We start from the raw sequence: 20,876 nt of genomic DNA on the forward strand, positions 1-20,876 counted from the left end.
GAGAACGCTCTTGCGGTTCCAGACAGGACTTCATAAGGTGCTGTTTCTCCAGCACTTGAGTCTGAGTGCAACCTGTGGGCTGTAGCAGCAGGAAACTCTCTCTCAAGAGTGGGGTCAGGGCACTTCCCTCGTGGTCCAGTGGGTAAGACTCCACGCTCCCAATGCAGGGGGCCCGGGTTCGATCCCTGGTCAGGGAACTAGATCCCATATGCCGCAAGAAAGAGTTCACATGCCGCCAACTAACACCCGGCGCCGCTAAATGAGTAAATAAATATTTTAGAAATAAATTTAAAAAATAAAAGACCTCTCATTTTTTTTTAAAAAAAAGAAAAGAGTGGGACCAGGAACAGGTATCTTCTCTCCCACTGTCACAGATGTCTGTACTACACTTTAATCGCACTATAATTTCCTCCTTGGCTAAATTTTATAAGAGGTTGAGAAATGGAAATTTGATTTGCCTTCCATGGTATAACGGCACCAATGAGCATTATTACTGTGTCAGCAGAAATGCCCGGTGGAGACTTACTACGGGAAATTTTCTGATTCTACCAAGCGTCAATAAGACAAGGTCTGTCCCTCGCACTCAGTAACAGTAAAGGTTCATCCATGTCAGACCTTTAGAATCATTGTAACTGGAAAAGTCAGTGCCCAGGAGGGGGAAGAAAAAAATACATACATATGATCATTTTAAATTCTTAAATCTTTGGAGTCACTTAGTTGAAAACTGATGAAGTTTGAGTTTGAAATCCTTTCTTTCTCATATTCTAAATAGGGTTTCCAGCAGGAAATTACATTAAATACCAACAAGATTGATCAGCTTATCGTTTTTGGGGAGCAGCTCATTCAGAAGAGTGAGCCCCTGGATGCCGTGCTGATTGAGGATGAGTTGGAGGAGCTGCACCGCTATTGCCAGGAAGTGTTTGGCAGGGTCTCCCGATTCCACCGGAGGCTCACCTCCCACGCGTCGGTAAGGGGCTGCCCCTCACGCGGGGCTGCTGGGCCACCCGAAGTGGATGTTTGCCTCCACTTTTAAAGAATTGGGAAACTGTGCGTGGTTAACAATGATTTATTCTATGGTTAAAAGAAAAAACAAAAACTATGTTTTTGTTTTGCTGAAGTATAGATAGATGCTGTACAATATTATATAAGTCACAGGTGTACAGTATAGTGATCCACAATTTTTAAAGATTATATTCCATTTATAGTTATTATAAAATATTGGCTGTATTCCCTGTGTTGTACCATATATCCTTGTAGCTTGTTCTATACCGAATAGTTTGTACCTCTTAGTCCCCCAGCTCTATATTGCCCCCTCCCCAGTTCCCTCTCCCCACTAGTAACCTCTGGTTTGTTCTCTGTATCTGTGAGTCTGCTTTAAAAAGCTGAGTTGAAAAGTGCTCTTTCCACACTTACTAATATAGAGCCAATACTTACTCAGAAGCCGCCACTTCCTAGTGGTTAATTCTGAAAACTGGATACCCCCGTTCTAGGGCTTGGAAGATGAAAAGGAAGCCTCTGAGAATGAAACCGATGTGGAAGACCCCAGAGAGATCCAGGACGACTCTTGGCGTAAAAGGAGAGAGAGCGAGGAGCCCTCGTCCCCTCAGTCCCTTTGTCACCTGGTGCCCCCAGCACCAGGGCCCGAGCGCTCCGGCTGTGAGACCCCTGTCAGCGTGGATTCCATCCCGCTGGAGTGGGATCACACAGGTGACGTGGGGGGCTCCTCCTCTCACGAAGAAGACGAGGAGGGCCCGTACTACAGCGCGCTGTCAGGTATGGCCCCACACGGCCAGTCCTTAGCGCCTGAGCAACACGGCCAGCTCTCAGTGGTCAGGGTCCAGGCTGCGGCTGACCCAGACTTCCTGTGGCTTCCTGTGTCTGTCCTGACCGCCTTTGACCTACCTGAGGGCTGGCTCCTTCCTATTCCTGGTGGAATGAAAGGGAAAAATACACAAAGTCCACGTTGGGACATGAAGGCTGTTTGCTGATGGCTCTTGATAGACAGGAGGCTCATCAGTGGCCTTTTCGATTGAGTTTTTCAGAATATCAGTAGATTGAGCGTCTCTGTCCTTTCTACGCAGTTCCCCTCCTGCGCCGCTGTTTCGGACGGTCAGGAGTTAACTGAAAAATTCCTTCTGGGTCTTTAAAGCTTTTTAATAAAACAGATAAAGGGTAGTCACTTTTCTCCTCCCAGGTGACAATGTTTCTACTGTTTTAACTTAATACTTGGGCATTCATCTACAGACGCCTGCAGTGAGGAAAATGACATTGTTCTTTTTCAGATGTAGAAATCCCTGAAAATCCTGAGGCATATCTTAAAATGACCACAAAAACTTTGAAAGCGTCTTCTGGTAGGCCCCTGCCCGTGCATGCGTCCCAACACGGCAGCGTCCTGTGGTGCACACGGCATCCTAGACCTCGCTCCCGTGTCATGTCTGACCTCTGCCTTCTGTGGACACCATGCGCCTTGGTCCTCGTGTCATGGTGTATTTGCACTGCCGTACTCACACATAGCTTCGTGCTCCATACAAAACCCTCCCAGGCCAGAGCAGTCTCCACGCCATCCCTCTCCTCCCCTTCAGGCCTGTGCAGAAGGGAGTTTTTCAGGTGCCTTTTAAAATTTTTATTTTTCTCTCCATCTCACTCAAGCCCTTTGGCATGGGCCAAGCTTTCTTCATGGTGGCTTGGTTTAGAACTACTACCCTGCTTACGGTGATTTCCTGGGGAGAGGGTGGGAAGGTGGGGGGGGTGAGGGTACTGTTGCCTTTGCCACAGGAGAAGACACCTCCCTCTCCTTGACTTGCAGCTCTGATCTTCATTCCCTGCCCCATCCCCACCTGCAGTGGTTGGGGAGAGCCACGAGTGGCCCTTCGGTCCCCTAGTCCATCCTGATGTTCACTCTTCCCTCACTCCTAAGAGGCCTTCAGTCCTCTTGGCCCCCAAACCCGGCCTTGCCGCCAGTGCCCCCCACCGCTAGAGCCCCCGGCTCCAAAAGGCCACTCATCCCGTAGCAGGTCACGTGTTTGTCGTGCTCCATTGTGAACCCATCTAGTGCAGGCCCAGTGCCGCTCAGTTGCATGAGTCTCATTTCATTCCCTTCGGGGACATACTGACATTTTGCAAACATGCATGCTTTGCAAGGAAAGCTGCAGAACTCATGTTATACTGTAACCTGATGCCATGTTACCCGTGACCTTTTCTGTGTAACTAAATATGAATGCTTTGGCTGGAGGGAATGGACTGTCACTTGCTATTTTTCTGTTTCAGGTAAATCCATTTCTGAAGGCCACTCGTGGCATGTTCCTGACAGCCCTCCCTGCCGCAAGCGTCGCTACAAACAAATGGGAGGTGACAGGAATGTCCAACCCATCCCCTCCGATTCCAGCACCCCTTATAAACCAGCCTACGTAAGTCTTGACCCCACTGAGAGCACAACCCAAGTGCATGAGTAATAGTTAAAACATTTAAAGGGAGAGAGCTTTGGGTGTATGCTGTGTGTGCTCACTCCCCAGGCATATTTTGGGTTGGTTTTCCCGTGGTGACATACTTCATGAGAACTCTGGCATAACTGACTGGACTTAGAGATAGCCATCTGGCCAAACACCGTCTTTGAGTGTTGATGCGCTATGACAGGGATTATTACTGTTGAGTCAGTCATCGTGCAAACAGCGGAGGAACAAAGTGCTGGCCTTCCTGAGCCACTCCTGCGCTCCCAAACCTTTGATGTTTACCTTGCCTACACATCGTATTCAGAAAATTGTGACTTCCTGTTCAGAAAGGTTTGACAGCGTGCAGTGGTAGACCTGGGTTTGATTCCCTGCCCTACCAGTAAATGGCTCTAGGACCATAAACACTTTACCTTGCCTCTGTAAGCCTTCCTCACCTGAGGATAAACCTACCTTACATAATTGTTGTTAGCATTAATGTGTATGAAGGTATAAAGAAGGCCCTCGAAGTGGTCACCATTATTGTTATTGTTGTTATCACTACTGTATATAGTTTGTCGTTGTTGTTAAACCAGTGACTGTTCCCTCTTAGTTGCACTTTCCTCAGGCAACATGAGCCCTTGCCACGCTCTGGTTACGCAGCTGTTGCGGGCCAGCCTGCGGAGGATTTAATGTTGGCCCCAGATCATTCTCAGTACAGAGAATTAGTGACGAGCAAGTTGAAATTAAGACGTCTCACACATTTTTAGTGTCATCTCTTAGAGAAACCAGAAGTGATGTGAACATCACTAGATCAGTTGTCAGAGTGCCCTCTGTGTGGAGGAGTGGATGTTGCTAGACAGTTGGAGAAGGTTCTGCCTAAACACGGTCAGACCCCAATCATTTGATAATGTGTTGCCCGTGCCCAACTCGGAAACTCTTCCTCTTAGCAAGCAGTTATCATTTTTAATCTGTCCCTCTGTGGTGCCGAATAAGACCTAACAGTCCCGGAGAGAGAGCCCCCAGCACCTCACCTTTGCTTTGCATCCAGGACCATGTGGTTTGGCCTCTTCCGGTAACTATGCTTGTGTTCCTTGCCTGGCCACCTTCAAAAGCTCAGCCCTTTGTGTCTGTGTGTCTGCAACCTCCAATCTGAAGGATTTTTGGTTTTTTCTTTTCATTCCACAGAAATAGGCCATATGGACACAATCCAAAAAACACGAGTTTTCTAAAAAAATAAGATACATTTATTTTTGGAAAGTCCTGAGATAACAGCCCAGGCAGCTCTGTGATAACACAAGAGTCAATATGTACAGTGAAAGATAAATGCTTGGTAATGAATGACCCTAGGAGGCAGGTTTGTGCTCTGTTTCCGATTCCCGGTGATAATAATGCCAACCAGCTCTACGGAGTGACTGGGAGGGATAACTAAAATTTTGTAAAATACTGTGCAAAGGTAAAAGTGCTAACACAATAACAGTCTGGTAAGCTCAACGATTGTTTTTAAGCCTTTTTGCATGGTTGGATTGAGGAGTGTTAGGAAGCCTCAAATTAAATCAGGCCGTTTTATTCCCAATATTGACATCTTACCTGCTTACCCCTCCCCCTGTGCCTTTGCAGAAGCTTTATTTCTGCCATCAGCTCTGCTGCTTATAAATGCTACCCATACACTAAAGTGCCTCTGTATTACCAGCAAGTTACCCTTCAAAAGAAAGGGCTCCTATATCTTCATTTCTTACCTGTTAATATGAGCCAAGACATTCTTCAGATGCCTTTAAAATGTATAGATGGTAACATAAAAATTGTCTCATTCTAGGTAAAGCTGCTGTTGTCTCCAGGGACTGAAGGTGGCAAAGAAGATCCCAGAGTCCTGACTGGCGGCCCACAGCGGGAAGACGAGGGCCTGGCTGCTCTCACCGGGCAGCAGTCAGGTACAGTTAAATTGGGCCGTTGTTATGAGGTGGAGACTGTGTTTTGGGTTAGTTGGACATTTACTTCAAGGCACTGCTCAACAGAACATTGATTAGGAATTGACCAACTACATAATTCACCAAAACTGCCGAACTTGGCCTATAGCAGCCAATGTTATTTTAGAATCAGCTGACTTGTATTTATGAACAAATTCCTGTTTGTTATTTATTCTCTAAATATTGACAAAATGAGCCTCATGATAAAGGGTCTGTTTTTACCTGCATGACTTCACTTGTATGTGAAGATCAGACACGAAGATGATGATCAAAGAGTTGTGTCGGGTGTCTCCTCGAGAGACCAGAAAAGTCATGACTCAACTGAGCCTAAAGTCAAGTTCATAGCATCAACCTGATCATTCATGGACAGAGGGGAGAGTGCCTTTTTTATTTATTTATTTTTTTGTGGTACGCGGGCCTCTCACCGTTGTGGCCTCTCCCGTTGCGGAGCACAGGCTCCGGATGCGCAGGCTCAGCGGCCATGGCTCACGGGCCCAGCCGCTCCGCGGCATGCGGGATCTTCCCGGACCGGGGCACGAACCCGTGTCCCCTGCATCGGCAGGCGGACTCCCAACCACTGCGCCACCAGGGAAGCCCGAGAGTGCCTTAAATACAGCATGAACTGGAGTGCGGAGCCTGGGACCACAGTGCATCTTGGCAACATGTTGGGCCTCCTAGCAGCTCCCTACTTCGTCCTGGCCTGTGTGGGAGTGCAGCAGCACAGGGCTTGAACCAGAGCGAGGGAAACATGCTGTTCCACACTTGGGGGAAGTGATAACCCCCAAACCCCAAGGCTCCTGCAAGGAGCATGCCCCGCAGATTTTATCACTGTGACGCTGAATTAGTTGGAAGCAGAGAAATGTTTGCATTATTCTTTTTATTGGCGGCTTTTTATTCCAGGTGCCTTTGATAGATGGGAGTTGATCCAAGCACAAGAACTTCACAGTAAACTCAGAATAAAACAAAACTTGCAGCAGCTGAACTCTGATATCAGCGACATCACCACGTGGCTGGAAAAAACTGAAGCAGAGCTGGAAACGTTAAAGCTGGCAAAGCCTCCCTCTGGTATGCAGGAAATGGAACTCCGAGTGAAGAGGCTGAAGGTGAGTGAGGGCGTGGAGGGGAAGAGGACTTCAGAACGCATATGCACGTCAGATCCTCTGCCTGCCGCATCGGGGGCGGCTCGCACACGCTGTGTGGTTAGTAGCCTCTCGCACTTCATTTCTGTAACTAGCAAGGACACAGGTGAAGATTTGTATTTTCATTCAGAGGAGCATCTCCAGATGATCCCAAAGCCCAGAGCAGTGCTGGGGAGGTGCAGCTCCCATCTGACTGCTGAGGGATCCCTGGACTCTTGTGGGACCCCCCCCCGCTGTGGCCATGGACAGGCAGCCTAAAAACACCCTTCCAAACTGTACGCAGGCAAGACGGGGGGTGGCGTGCGGAGGGTGAGGAGGAGGACAGCGCACCTACCGACCGATTCTGCGGCCTGAGCGGTTACTCTGCTACGCAGTTGGGAGCTGTCACCCACACAGCCAGGGAGCAGGGGAGGGGCAGTTTGAACCCTGCACTTTGGGGGTGCTCTGAACATGAGCCTGGGCTCCCAAGAAGACCCAGGATAGGAGCTTTGGGGTATCCAGGCAGTCTTCACATTCGTACTATTGGTTTACTTTGTGCACTGACACATCAGGGGTTACCACTCATCCTACGGAATAACACTTCTGCAGTACTCCGGGGCGAATGCAGGATAACTATGTGTGCTTTATGTAGAAGACTTTTAATCTGACCCAGAAATGTTATTAAGCCAGACAGAGGCCAGCAGGGTCTATTCATGCCTGCGGTGTAGTTGGTCCACTGGGAGACGGGCCTCGTCTCAGCCCAGTCATCTGGCCAGCCAAGTCGTGACCTCGTAAGGCAGCTCCCTTACCTGAGGCTTCCCAGCCAGTGACAGGCGACGTTGCTCTTGTATGCCGGGCCACGGCTTAGAGAAGTGTTTGGAAGATCCGTTCCCCACTGAAGTTCAAAATGAACCCCACATCACTGTTTAGAGTGCCTGACCCAGTCTTTTCCCTCTGCGGTAGGAGATACTAAAAGCCTTTGACACCTACAAGGCCTTAGTGGTTTCTGTCAACGTGAGCAGCAAGGAATTTCTGCAAACTGAGAGCACCGACTCCGAAGAGCTCCAAGACAGAGTCGGCCAGCTGCGGCTGCGCTGGGACGCGGCCCAGGGTGCGGTGGAGAGCTGGAGAGAGGGCTTACGGCTGTCGCTCATGCAGTGCCAGGTACGGCGACTCAGCACCCAGCCGGTGCCCAAGGTCCAGTCCCGAGCACAGCCAGGCCCACGTGGGTGGGAGAAGAGATATGTTTATCATCTTCAGGCTGCTTTCACGCAGCCAAATATGGTTTGTGTTAGGAAGCATGCGCTTTACCATTTGTTTCCAAAGCGGCCTACCTGCTGCCTCAGAGACCCGACACGTGCCCTGCATTTCCCACTGTGTTGCCCAGACCCACCCGTACTGTAAGGGTTCCAGCAAGCGTTCCAGTAGGTTGGAAGTGTCACACCAACATTGCCCTGTGTCTGTCCTTTTGCCAGGAACACTGGATAGCAGAGTGTTGAGACCTGGCCCTAGAACAAGGAGCAGTTTAACCCAGCTCTGTAGTTTTAGTAGCCGTGTGACTGTGAGGAAAACACTGCACCTTCTAGACCTCAGTTTTCTCATCTGGAAAATGGGAACAATTCCAAGGCCTACCTCACAGGGTTCTTTTTAGGACTAGATGCATATAACCTTGACCCAGCACCGGCCACACAGTAAATGCCCAACAGGTGAGCTCTGACCCCATCCTAGGAAACAGGAGCCCACCAGTGAATCCAGCAGACGTGTTGAATAATTTGTGTGCTCTTCCTAGTAGTATCAGGTGGGGTGTTCCGAAGCCCCACCTTTCTGTCAGCACTTTTAACGTGGCAGAATTCAGTGTGCCTCCTGGGACAGGGCTGAGTGCTCTCCTGCCCTGCTTCCCCTCATTTGGGGGCCCTGGCGTTTAGTTTAAATCTGGCCCTTGTATTCACTGGATAAGGACCAGCAGAGCAAATGACGATGATGGATTAGCAATGGCACGCTGCTTCCCAGCACACCTGCCTTCACAGTCTAAGAAAGGGACATGCTCTGACGTCTGCTGTTTTTTAGGACTTTCACCAGCTGAGTCAAAGCCTGCTGCTGTGGTTAGCGAGCGCCGAGAGCCGGAGGCAGGAGGCTCGTGTCACTGACCCAGAGGCAGACCCCCGGCCCCTCCTGGCATGTCGGGAGGAGCTCCTGGTAAGTCTAGGGGCCCTGCACTACCACTGGCCTCTTCAGGAGGTCAGTGCTTAGGTGGCCTCGCCTGGCGTTTCTGGAAACAACGCCCACACGGTGTTCTGCCCTCGTGTTCTGGTTGGTGTCTACTGAGCATCCCTGCGCTGTTCCGAAGCGGGGTGAGTGCAGGGACGAAAAGTCGTGGCCCAGAGCAGGAAGTCTTCAAGACTCTCAGGAACCGGTGATGGAGGTGGTTGGCAGGATCCTGAGAAACTGAAGGCCCTTTGAAGTATTTTTCCCTTGTGAATACAGCTCATTTGGGAGGAAACACGGTGTTCGAGCTGTATGAGTTTTCCATAGCCACATACACAGTCTTTCTTCTGGGAGGGTAGCTGTGTTTTCATATATTTATTTCACCAGCAAGCCAAGGTGAGACCCATATATTCTCACTTGCACTCAAGGTGACATTTTTATCCATATATTTGTATGTGGTTTAGTTTTAAACATTTTAAATTTAATCAAAACACTAGTCATTGCTTAAAAAATATGTTTTTGGTCTAAAATCTTCGTAAAGCCCCTGTGTCCAGAGCAGCTCTAATAGAGCTTTCTGCAGTGATGGAAATGTTCCATAGCTGCACTGTCCAGTGTAACAGCTCCTAGCCATGGTAGCACCCAAGCACTTGACATGTGGCTGCTGTGACTAAAACTGAGCTTTTAATCACGTTCAGTAGCCACACGTTGTCCAGCGGCTACCACGTCAGACATCAAGCAAGACCGCACGAGCAGATTCACTTGATTCCTTACACTTCTCAATGGTGCCCGTAAGCTGCGCTTTCTCAATTTGTCCACTTTAGACTTTCCCTCAACTTCCTGCCGTCGCAGATGAGGGCCTAGTCTTCCCACACCACCCCCCTCACTCCTTTCCTCTAACTTCTCCGGCATCACTATTGTCTTTAGAATGAGAAGGAATAAAATAAAATTAAAAATAGGGGTAGAGTGTAACCAACTTGCTATCTAAAGTGATGCCAGGCTTGAGGACAGGCAGGCAGGTAGAAGAAGGTGGTTCTGAGTTGGGTACCAGCCACCACTCATCCTGGAACTTCCCTGGCACGGAGAAAGCTTCTTCCTGCCGCACTAGCTTCCCTTTCGATAAGCAACTGTTTGACACACGTTTTTATTTTTAGCAACTGGAAAAGGAGCTAGTGGAGCGTCAACCTCAAGTGAACTCCTTACAAGAGATTTCCAGCAGCCTGCTTATCAAGGGGCACAGAGAAGACTACATTGAGGCTGAAGAGAAAGTCCATGTTATTGAGAAGAAGCTCAAGCAGTTGCTTGAGCAAGTGTCCCAAGACTTAGTGTCCTTGCAGCAAAGCCAGGTGAGTCCCCTTGTAGCTTCTAAATATAAAAATGTATGCAAATGGGAAAGCAGTGTGGCAGCCCTGCTTGGGGAGGGAGGTCACAAGCACGTGGCAGCGGTCACAGAGGAGTCATGCCCCTTTGTGCTGTGTGGCCCTAACAAGTTACCAAAGCTCTTCAAAGCCGCTTTGTCATTTGTAAGAGGGAGGCAGCAACGGAACCCATCAGTGTGGCTGGGGGTACGGAAAACAAGCCGGGTCCCTCCGTCGTTTCTGCCTTCATGCCTTCACTGTTCTCACGTGATGGTTTCTGGTCCTCTCCCTGTCCTGGTCACTCTCCTCTGACCACTCTCTCATTTGTGTACCTTCTTCTCTTAAAATGTGATCCAGCTCAGAACAAATGGACTCGCCAGACATAGGGCAGCCCCTCCCCTCCATCCCAGAGTATATATCTTTCCTTCCGTGCAGCCCAGACTATGTGGCCACGTGATTACATCACCCACCGCGAGCTCACTGTCCAGCTGTTTCTGTCCCCCTCCTCATGTGTGCTCTGGGTTTTTAATGCAAGTGGCTGGCCTCACCTTGTTTCCATCCCCTGTCATCTGAGTAAGGCCCTGTTAGAGGGGGGAGTGAGCGCACCAGAAGAGCCCCTCCTTTTAGCAGGATCACAGTGGGGAAGGGATGAGCGGTACAACGAAGAACCTGCAGGAACCATGTTTTTGTGCTCTTGAGACTATTCAGAGCCTTCTCTTTCCCCGAACTGAACTCTTGGGGTGTGGATTTCAGAACCCAGACTCACCTCTGCCCAGCTTGGATGAAGCAGACCCCGGAGAGCCTCTAGCAGCACCTGTACCAGCTCCCCAAGCCAAGGTGAGAGCCCCCTTCTGCCAGGCAAACGACACTGGTTATTCTTGAAAGTTATTGAGATGACAGGGACTTGGGCCTCCAAGGCCCCATCCAGTATTTCATGATAGCACAGATTTCTGCTTCAACCTGCTGGTCAGTAGAGCGGCTTACTCCAAAGATTTAAAAAAAAAAAAAAAAAAAAAACTTTTAAAGACCGAATGGAAAGGCTGTCTTGTGCTCAGTACTCTTCCCTGGTGGGATTGTGCTGGCTGTGGAAGCTGGGAGCCCTCCTGGCATTGCTGAAGGGGCTTCCTGATCTCTCCGTGGCAACAGGTCAACAGGCTGGAACGTGAAACTCTCCCTAGTTTAACTGAATTATTTCTTACTTCAGAGAGTGTAATCTCAAATGTATTACTCTAGGCTCAAAAGCTTGGCAGGAAGACAACCTAAGAAAGATGTATAATTTAAGAAGGAGGAACGTTTTATCATTGACAGGACTAAACTGTCTTCAGTTTACTAATTGGATTATTTTTATCTAGCAGTTCAGAGCAGAGATAACTACAAAAGACAAGAACAAGACAGCCAGCAGGTAACAGCATTACAACACCAGCAATGGGTTCCCTGTCCCACACTCCTCTCCCCTCAGCAGGCTTGCCAATGCCACTCTTAAGGTCTTTGGAAAAATTGGTTTTCTTGTTTTCTTCCATTTGGAAGGGGCTGGGCTTCCCTTCCAAAGCTGAATCCCAGCTGTGGGCCCCATTTTAATCTCAGGTCCTGATGACTGTCTTTACGCAAGCAGGGGGGTCAGGTCACGGGAGTGGGGTTTGCCTCCGGAACCTCCCGATCAGCTCTTGACCTCCTCTGTTGCCAGGGTGCCCAGCCCCGCTGGCCCTGAAAGCTCGCGGCCCCAGCGCTCCTTCCTCTGGCGGGTGATCAGGGCGGCGCTGCCCCTCCAGCTGCTTCTGCTGCTGCTGCTGCTCCTGGCCTGCCTGCTGCCCTCCTCCGAAGAGGACTACAGCTGCACTCAGGCCAACAACTTTGCCAGGTCCTTTTACCCCATGCTGAGGTACACCAACGGGCCACCCCCCACCTAGAGGCCGGCCCGGCCGCAGCACCACACCCACCAGCCTCTTTGCGCAGTGCCGGACTCACAGCCCCAGACCAATCCGCGGGGGACTCTGAGCATTGGTCCAGGGACCACCTGCTGCGGACACCTCCCTCTGGGCGTGACCAGAGAGAGCTCTCTCAGGACCCAGGGCAGCTTTCAAATGATCTGCCCCCAGGGCAGGGAACCTGGGCGGCCATCACCCCGGGCAGTTTGGCAAAACTTCGTTGACTGGTTTCGGGATCTCTGGAAACCGCAGTTTCCTGAAGAGCCAAGCACTTTGTGAATTCTGATTTGTCAAACCACGTTATTAAAATGTAGTCAATATGGTCAGTGAACAGTAGTGTTCATCACATAATACATATTACAGAAACAAGCAAGCAGATTCCACCTCAGAAATGGTTCAGAAACTCACACGCACCCTTGGCTGATTGATTGAAACAATCATATTTAAAATATTTAGCGTTAATTTTACTTCAATCAGCAGCAACCTTGGAGCTACAGGTTATAAAACCAAAATGTTCTGCTCAGTACTTAGGTCTGCTCTTTTATATTGCTTTAAATTTTTAAAGAAATTATATTGCATGGATGTGGTTATTTGTGCATATTTTTTAACAATGCAGAATCTGTATGAATAATGTAAACTTTGATTTTTTTTTAAAAATCAGATTTTAGCTTGAGCTTTTTGACTAATGTACAGTAAATGCCAAACAAACTACAGACTTGATAGGGACATTTTTGTAAGTTAATTTTATAAGACTTTTCACATTTAAAGAAGTGGTGCTTCAGGTTTTGTTTAACTGTTTGGCCACGGGTGGGTGGGGGGTTGGTCCAGAGACTTGAAGCTGTTTGTGGTATGTACAACTCAGATGTTTCTCATTAAAAGAAAACAAAAAAGCCATACTTTTGTCTTACTAGATTATATTACAAAGCAGTTAAACGTTATGTGTAATCTTCCATAGAGCAAAAATTATTTTTTAAATATCTGAGGGGATTTACGGGCTTTACAGATTTTGAGCTAAGCTTTATATTCTACTTATTTATCTTTGTACAGAATAACTTATGAGATCTAGAAACCCACACCTGTACAGGAGGTGATTACCCCATGCAGTGAGCCTCCAATGCTGTAGGGGGCGATGCGGGCAGCACAGTGTGGAAGGTGGACGTGAAAGGATCATTTCACCCAGATTTTTGTATTTCCAGCTCCCTCCGGGGTGAATTAACACACAGTGTTTAACAAACGTTACAGACAAAGCCATCTGCTTTCCATTTCCAGCACCACTGTCTATTTCCCACCCAAACAAAGAGTGTGATTAGAAGTTACTGATCCAAATGGAACAGAATTGAGAGCCCAGAAATAAACCCACACACCTACGGTCAATTAATCTTCAACAAAGGAGGCAAGAATATGTAATGGGAAAAAGACAGTCTCCTCTTCAGCGAGTGGTGCTGGGAAAGCTAGACAGCCACATGTAAATCAATGAAGTTAGAACACACCTTCTCACCAGGCACAAAAATAAACTCAAAATGGCTTAAAGACTTAAACATAAGACAGGACACCATGAAACTCCTAGAAGCGATCATAGGCAAAACAGTCTCTGACATAAATCTTACCAGTGTTTTCTCACGTCAGTCTCCCAAGGCAATAGAAGTAAAAACAAATGGGACCTAGTCAAACTTACAGGCTTTTGCACAGCAAAGGGAACCATAAACAAAACGAAAAGACAACCTACAGAACGGGAGAAAATATTTGCAAACGATGAGACCGACAAGGGCTTAATTTCCAAATATACAACAGCTCATACAGCTCAACAGCAAAAAACAAACAACCCAATCAAAAAATGGGCAGAAGACCTAAATAGACATTTCTCCAAAGAAGAAATACAGATGGCCAAGAAATACAGATAGCCAACATGAAAAAGTGCTCAACATCGCTAATTATTAGAGAAATGCAAATCAAAACGACAGTGAGCTACCACCTCACACTAGTCGGAATGGCCATCATTAAAAAGTCTACAAATAACAAATGTTGGAGAGGGTGTGGAGAAACGCGAACCCTCTTACACTGTTGGTGGGAATGTAAGTTGGTGCAGCCACTGTGGAAAACAGTATGGAGGTTCCTCAGAAAACTAAAAATAGAGTTGCCATATGACCCCGCAATCCCACTCCTGGGCATATATCCACAGAAGACTATACTTCAAAAAGATACATGCACCCCTATGTTCATAGCAGCACTCTTCACAACAACCAAGACATGGAAACAACCTAAATGTCCACTGACAGATGAATGGATAAAGAAGATGTGGTACATATATACAATAGAATACTACTCAGCCATAAAAAAGAATGAAATATGCCATTTGCAGCAACATGGATGCAACTAGAGATTATCACAATAAATGAAGTAGTAAATCAGAAAGAGAAAGACAAATAACATATATCGCTTATATGTGGAATCTAAAATATGACATAGGGACTTCCCTAGTGGTCCAGTGGTTAAGACTATGTGCTCCTAATGCAGGGGGCCCGGGTTCAATCCCTGATCAGGGAACTAGCTCCCACTTGCCGCAACTAAGAGCCCGCATGCCGTAACTAAAGATCCCACATGCCACAACTAAAAATCCTGCATGCCTCAACTAAAGATCTTGTGTGCTACAACTAAGACCCAGCACAGCCAAATAAATATTTTTTGAAAAATATGACACAAATGAACCTATCTATGAAACAGAAACAGAATCACGGACGTAGAGAACAGATGTGGTTGCCAAGGGGGAGGGAGTGGGGGAGGGATGGAGTGGGAGACTGGAGTTCACACGTGTAAGTTTTTATACAGAGAATGGATAAACAACAACGTCCTACTGTATAGCACAGGGAACTATATTCAATATCCTGTGATAAACCATAATGGAGGGGCTTCCCTGGTGGCGCAGTGGTGGTTAAGAATCCGCCTGCCAATGCAGGGGACACGGGTTCGAGCCCTGGTCTGGGAAGATCCCACATGCCACGGAGCAACTAAGCCCGTGTGCCACACCTACTAAGCCTGCACTCTAGAGCCCAAGAGCCACAACTACTGAACCCACGTGCCACAACTACTGAAGCCCACGCGCCTGGAGCCTGTGCTCTGCAATAAGACAAGCCACCAAAATAAGAAGCCCACGCACAGCAATGAAGACCCAACACAGCCAAAAATAAGTAAATAAAATAAATTTAAAATAAAATAAAATTAAAAATAAAGCCAGAAAAAAAAACATAATGGAAAAGAATATGAAAAAAAAAAGTTGTTACTGACCCAGTTCCTCAGTTACCTGCTCTTAACCTGCATCTCTTGACACTCGGGAGACACCATGGACCCGAAGCAATTTCGGTCCCTCTCTTCTTCTCTGCAAAGTGCAAACCTTGGGGAAGCCAAGGAAGCTTGTCAGTAGATGAAGGCCAGATTTCAGCACTGGTGGCCCTTCTGTGGGTCAGACACCCCAGAACGTGTGCAATTCACCAGTAGCTTTATGTAAAGGGACCAGCTGAAGAGAACTGTCTTTACCCAATTGTTGGAAGTGATACGGACACAAAGGTACTGCTTTACCATGCAACCTCAAAGTCTCTTTTAACTCTAAAATAATCCATCTCTTTTCATGGATTACAATAACCGTAGAGGGAAATTTAAATGAAAATATTACCCAAACTTTTTCTTTAAGCCATTGAGTTGGTTAGAAGGTCCTTGCTCCAGGTTCTCCAGAGGCAAAAGGCAGAATATCTCTACCTCCTTCCCTTCTTTCCAGCCCAAAGGAGGTGACTACTCTAGAGACCTTTTCTGCCTCTAAGGAGGGACTCTGGGGCAAGTCCAAGCTGCGGAGAAAGGAGAGTGTCATTTGCATTTTCAAGTCTAATGATGCACACCAACTCTCAGGATAGAGGCCTTTGAGTCTTGAGTCTGTACTCCAGGCTTCTACCCCAGGGAAGCCTTCCTTCACCCACAGCTCAGTGTGTCCCCCAGCTCTTGTTATGAAATAATCTGTGTTTTACACCTTCAAGAGATTTTACATCTTCCATTCCCCACGTGCGAGAGAAATTTTCAAATGACCCTTGACATTAAGTTAGCGTCAGTATGAAGGAATTACTTTTCTCTCCATCCCTCGTGGGGTATAATACTAATTGACCCAAATGAGGTAATTACAGAAAATTACTCCCCGAACTGATGCATTGCATATCAGAATTTTCATATTTGTGAGCTGCATTTTACTTGAGCATACAACGCCTTTGGTCATAAATCACAGGTGGGAGATTAGCTGACTAAAGATTAAATTGCTGCTGTTTAAAAAGTCTTCAGCAGTTTAAGTCAGAGATTCTTAACTCTTGAAATTGTATGTAAGCATTCTGTTTATGTACCTTTGTCCAGGAAGAGTGTCTGTGCTTTTCATCAAATTCTTAAAGGGCTCTGCAAACCTAAAACAGAATAAAATTCAGAATAGAATGGGAACACTGACTACTTAGCCTAATTACTGAAAGTTCTTATACTCCCAACAAATACATTTTTAAAACCAAAATTATGAAAAAACACTTTATTTAGCTTATGTCACATTAAACTTCTTTCTGCAACAGTTCCATAGACATTAAAGGCACACAGCAAAGAAAAAGTAGTACCTGGAGGAATGGAAAGCAGGTTTCAAAATCTGCTTTCACACAACAGCAGACGTTCATTTGTCAAAAGGCCCAAATTTAAAAGCCTGCTTAATGGTACAGAGCATTCATCTGAAAAAAATGACAAGTTATAGCCAGCCAGTGGGCTCTGAGGTACACAGGACCACTGAATAACAACGTTACAGGACCTACAGTCATGGCACTTAGACACCCAGCACAGAAAGAGAAACACAGCAGCACAGATTGTAGAGTTACAGGAACTGGTCTGGGTTAGCATATCGTCAGAGCTTTGTCCTTCCCTTAAAGGAAGCCCACCATCACATAACACTGACTGGCCCCACAAGTGAATAGGACCCTCGGCATTCAAAAAAAAAAAAAGAAAAGAAAAAGGATCCTTGACTCCAACGCAACAAAAAGGGTTATAAGAATAACACTGCAGAGAATGCACATCTTTGAGCTACCACTTTGAGCCAAAGTTCCAGCAGCTTGGAGAGCTGTAAAGAATAAATGCATGTGTTTTGCACTGCAGTAGACTAGACTCCACGGGGAAGCATCAGTGCCTAAAAGGTGTGAGAATTTTACACGGGTAAGTTTCCAGCGAATCTACTTCACGGCAACACATCTGGGGAAAATGATGACAGGAGGAGGTGACGGCAGTGCCACCCACGAGCTTATGAGCCCAGGATGGGAGGGTAGGAATGATATAATTCATCTTATTTTTTCCCACCTGTCATGGCTGCTATTCTGTAAAGGTTCACGCAGACCCCATCTAAGCTGAGAAGGCAGAGGGTACAGTAGAAGGCAACCATAACGTAAGCGTCTCTCCTCTATGCACCGAGACTCAGCTCAAGCAGCAGACTCCTACGGAAGCAAGTCTGTAGCAGGAGCAGTGCTGGCCTGGAGGGGTAAATGGACCTGCTGAAGGTGTACAAAAGATGGGACTGAACTCTCTTCTACTGGGTGTTCTGGAAATGGAGCCATTTAAACCAGAGTAGCCGCGCATGTCAGACTGCATTTGACGAATGGATTCTGCAGTCTAAAAGTATTCTTCCTTTAGTTTTTTTAAACCGCGTGATACTTTCAGCTCTGTCACTTACTCCCTTGTGTGACCTTGAGCAAGTTTGCTTAGGCTCTAGGTTCCAGACCCGGAAAACTGGGATAACAGCAGTTAATATGAGGATTAAATATGAATGTATTGAGGCACTAAGCACTGTTCCTGGCACACAGTCAGTGTTCCGCAAATACTATTTTTGGGTACTAAACAACGTATTTTTATCATTTCCTTCATATAACCTTTATTATGTCTTTTTAAGATTTTTTAGCAGTTTAAAGAAATGTGTCAGATCTTAAATAAAAATGTTTCGTTTCAAAATAGACTAGAAACTGAAGGTTCACCTTGGAATTTGAAAAGGTGTCAATATATGCAAGTTTCTTAGCAAATTTAAGTAACAACCAAACTCGGTTTTCACAGGCTAGAACATTCTAGAATTGCTTCAACATAGCCTATAGATATGAATATATAACGTAGCTCTGCCAAGAATTGGGAACTGATATTTTTTTAATGAAACTGAAAATAATTGGTCTTCCAGCTGAGTTAGCAGAGGAAGTAATCCAGATAAAGACTGTCTCACTGAAGAGCTTTTGTTGATTTTGCATTGTTTTGTCTTTAATAGTTAAGACCCTCCAGAAATGATCTTGAACTGACAACTTAATCTGCTGCTCCCACCATAATTTTTGAAGATAAATCTCTTCAAAAATTATTTTAGGGTTGAATCCTTTGTAGTTAGTCCTGGTGGACCCTGAGCATGTGACAGGCCTGAGGCCACAAGGACAGGATGTGGTGGGGATGGAGGGAGATGCAGTTGGAACGTGGGCAACTCACTGTGCGGCTCTCCTGGGGTGGCCCATGTGGGTCCTTTTCAGCAGCTGCCAGCTCTCCCAGGAACCTGTGTGAACACTGCGCTAGTGGTTTCTGTATTAAAAATATTCCACGTTAATTTTCATTAAAATTTGTCTATACGATTCCCATATTAGACACTCATGTTTTTGGAATTTAGCTCAAATCTCACTCATCCCCCACAACTAAGTTTGTCGTATTAAATGATCACTTACAAACCAAAATGTAGGAAAGGAATCTCACCATACGAGTCTAAGGCAAAGCTGAGCATTCCTTTTCCATGATACATAAAATGTAGTTGGGTGGGTTATTTTTTTTTCCAATACTCAATTTAATTCTTGTTTACAGTTGTCAGGTCCTATCCTCTCTAGTTAATTCCTCTTAAAAACTGAACTTGAAAACACTGTGCTTAGCTATGGGAGAAATTTAAGTCGCCCATGGACCATTTGGGTGGGGAGATACCCTCCCCCAAAAGAAGACGTTTAAAAGAAAGCACTATGTTTTTTTTGTTTTTCTTTTTTAAGAAAGCACTATTAAAGAGAAATGGCTAATCTTTAAAATGGACATGGAGGGTTTACTCAAAACCCAGAAAAACAGCAGCCTGACTTTGTACTTTGTCATCCTTAGAGGACACGTTCGGAGCAGCTGGGAACAGAGATCACACACTTCATCCGAAAGGGGGAAAGGGCCCTAGAATACTCAAAACAAAGAACACCTTTAAACTATAGACCTTATTATCTCAGCTGCCTACTTGGCCCAGACCCCAGTCTAAGAGACAGCCTTGCACCAGGGCGGCCTCTCAGGTTGGACTGACTGACCGGTTTCCTCAGCACACCTAGGTGAGACCACAGCCAAGAAGAAATGACCAAAAGTGTTACATGCTCCTCATGGGCTAAATCCAAATGCAGTGAAACAAGCAGCCCCAAGAAGCATGCAGGAGTGTCTGTGGAAAGTGGGCAGTGGGCACTGGAGGAGTTTTCATGAGAGCGTGCACCGTGCGGGTGACACGCAGGGTGCAGCACAGACAGGTGCCAGGACACCTGAGACAAATCGGTGGCCTACCTTGGCGTCAAAATCCAACCTGCAAAACTTCACTACATAGTAATGGGGTTGCGGCTTAGACCTCATTCTGTTTTGTTTTTGTTTTTTTATTTTTGCTTTTTCAACCTGGTAGTCTCTTTTATAAATACAATTAAGAGAATTTCATTGGCAAATAACTGTTCACAGCTGCCTTCCTTTGCCTCCCGCTTCCCACTCTCTAGGCTCCACCCCCTTGTTTGTCATGGGGGCTCCTAAACTGGCTGGGAAGGAAGAAAACTGACCTGCTGAAAAATACTGGTTCCCTCGTTCCTACAAAATCAAATATATTTGCTGTACTCAATCTTTCTGAGGCTGCAACAAGTCACTAAGAATAATTTCAAATCACCCCAGAATACAGACAACGGTGTGTTCTCTAGGTACATGGCCAAGAGTTTCTGATACAGCTTTGCTCGACTGTTCTAGTAAAACTGCATTGATATCAAAATTAAGAATTATTCAAGATCACACTGGCAGAAACCAACCTCATGTTATTGAATGTAATCTTCCTAATGACTTTGGTTTACTGTGGCTAGCACATTTCTGTATTTACTATTTTCAAAAAGAAAGTGTGTTTAATCTCCTATCACAAGGTAATTTTTAAAAACATTGCAAAAATCACACATGATTATTTAACTACTCTCTTCCAAAGTATAGATGTAACTCGTTTTATGCATTCACTATGTTCCTGAAAATTTGTATGAAAATTTCAGTTTTTAAAAAGTGAGTTAAAATTGTAATTTCAGAGGTGCTTTGTCACCGTGTCCTATTTATGTTCCACTTGGATTAAGAACTAATATTTTACTAACTTTTTATTTCACCCAGCCCACCATATAAATGTTCTGATAAGAAAATATTCTAGAAGAGCCCTAGGGTATAAAAGAATTTTCTTGCTATAAATACTTACCCTAAATATTTCTCTTTTTTAAATAGAGTTCACAATCTTGTTCAAGTGGTACGCTCACCCTGTCTATACGGTTTGGCCCTGAACATGACACACCGACGTGTGTGTAGCTGTTCATCCTTCCGTGCAACAGCATGCCTCACACACACAGCCTGAGGTGTCCCTGTCTCCCCTGGGTGGCTGAGGTGGCAGTTGTGGCTGCCCCAGGGGAGCAGTGTGGCTGTGACCCACACCCACAGGAGAAACCCCATTCCTGCAAACACTGGTCCTTTCTCTAGCACACACACTGGGCCCCTTGGGACAAGAGAGTTTTAACAAAGGGCAATTCCAGGGGTAGGGGTATTTAAATCTCCACACTCCTCCATGAAGGTGATC

General features: G+C 46.3%; 2 protein-coding genes across 8 annotated transcripts in view; one reads left to right on the plus strand and one right to left on the minus strand.

The window, feature by feature from the left end:
- The window catches only part of SYNE2 (spectrin repeat containing nuclear envelope protein 2), a 332,333-nt gene extending 319,444 nt beyond the window's left edge, over positions 1-12,889 (plus strand). For 4 of the 7 annotated variants that reach the window (XM_029238372.1, XM_029238375.1, XM_029238373.1 and 1 more), the window contains 12 exons: positions 773-967; positions 1,491-1,773; positions 2,283-2,351; positions 3,268-3,407; positions 5,242-5,356; positions 6,293-6,495; positions 7,474-7,674; positions 8,578-8,706; positions 9,867-10,058; positions 10,824-10,907; positions 11,423-11,472; positions 11,755-12,355. In XM_029238372.1, coding sequence (XP_029094205.1) covers positions 773-967; positions 1,491-1,773; positions 2,283-2,351; positions 3,268-3,407; positions 5,242-5,356; positions 6,293-6,495; positions 7,474-7,674; positions 8,578-8,706; positions 9,867-10,058; positions 10,824-10,907; positions 11,423-11,472; positions 11,755-11,977 — 1,884 coding nt within the window. In that variant the 3' untranslated portion in view covers positions 11,978-12,355. Of the gene's footprint in view, positions 1-772; positions 968-1,490; positions 1,774-2,282; positions 2,352-3,267; positions 3,408-5,241; positions 5,357-6,292; positions 6,496-7,473; positions 7,675-8,577; positions 8,707-9,866; positions 10,059-10,823; positions 10,908-11,422; positions 11,473-11,754 lie in introns of all 7 variants that reach the window. The other 3 variants (XM_029238374.1, XM_029238377.1, XM_029238376.1) reach the window with 3 other exon arrangements.
- Positions 1-20,876, minus strand: part of ESR2 (estrogen receptor 2) — a 193,753-nt gene that overhangs the window by 112,983 nt on the left and 59,894 nt on the right. The window lies entirely within an intron of this gene.

This window comes from Monodon monoceros, unplaced genomic scaffold (assembly GCF_005190385.1).
Source record: "Monodon monoceros isolate NGI ecotype Baffin Bay Population unplaced genomic scaffold, NGI_Narwhal_1 Super_Scaffold_21, whole genome shotgun sequence".
Lineage (NCBI taxonomy): Eukaryota > Metazoa > Chordata > Mammalia > Artiodactyla > Monodontidae > Monodon > Monodon monoceros.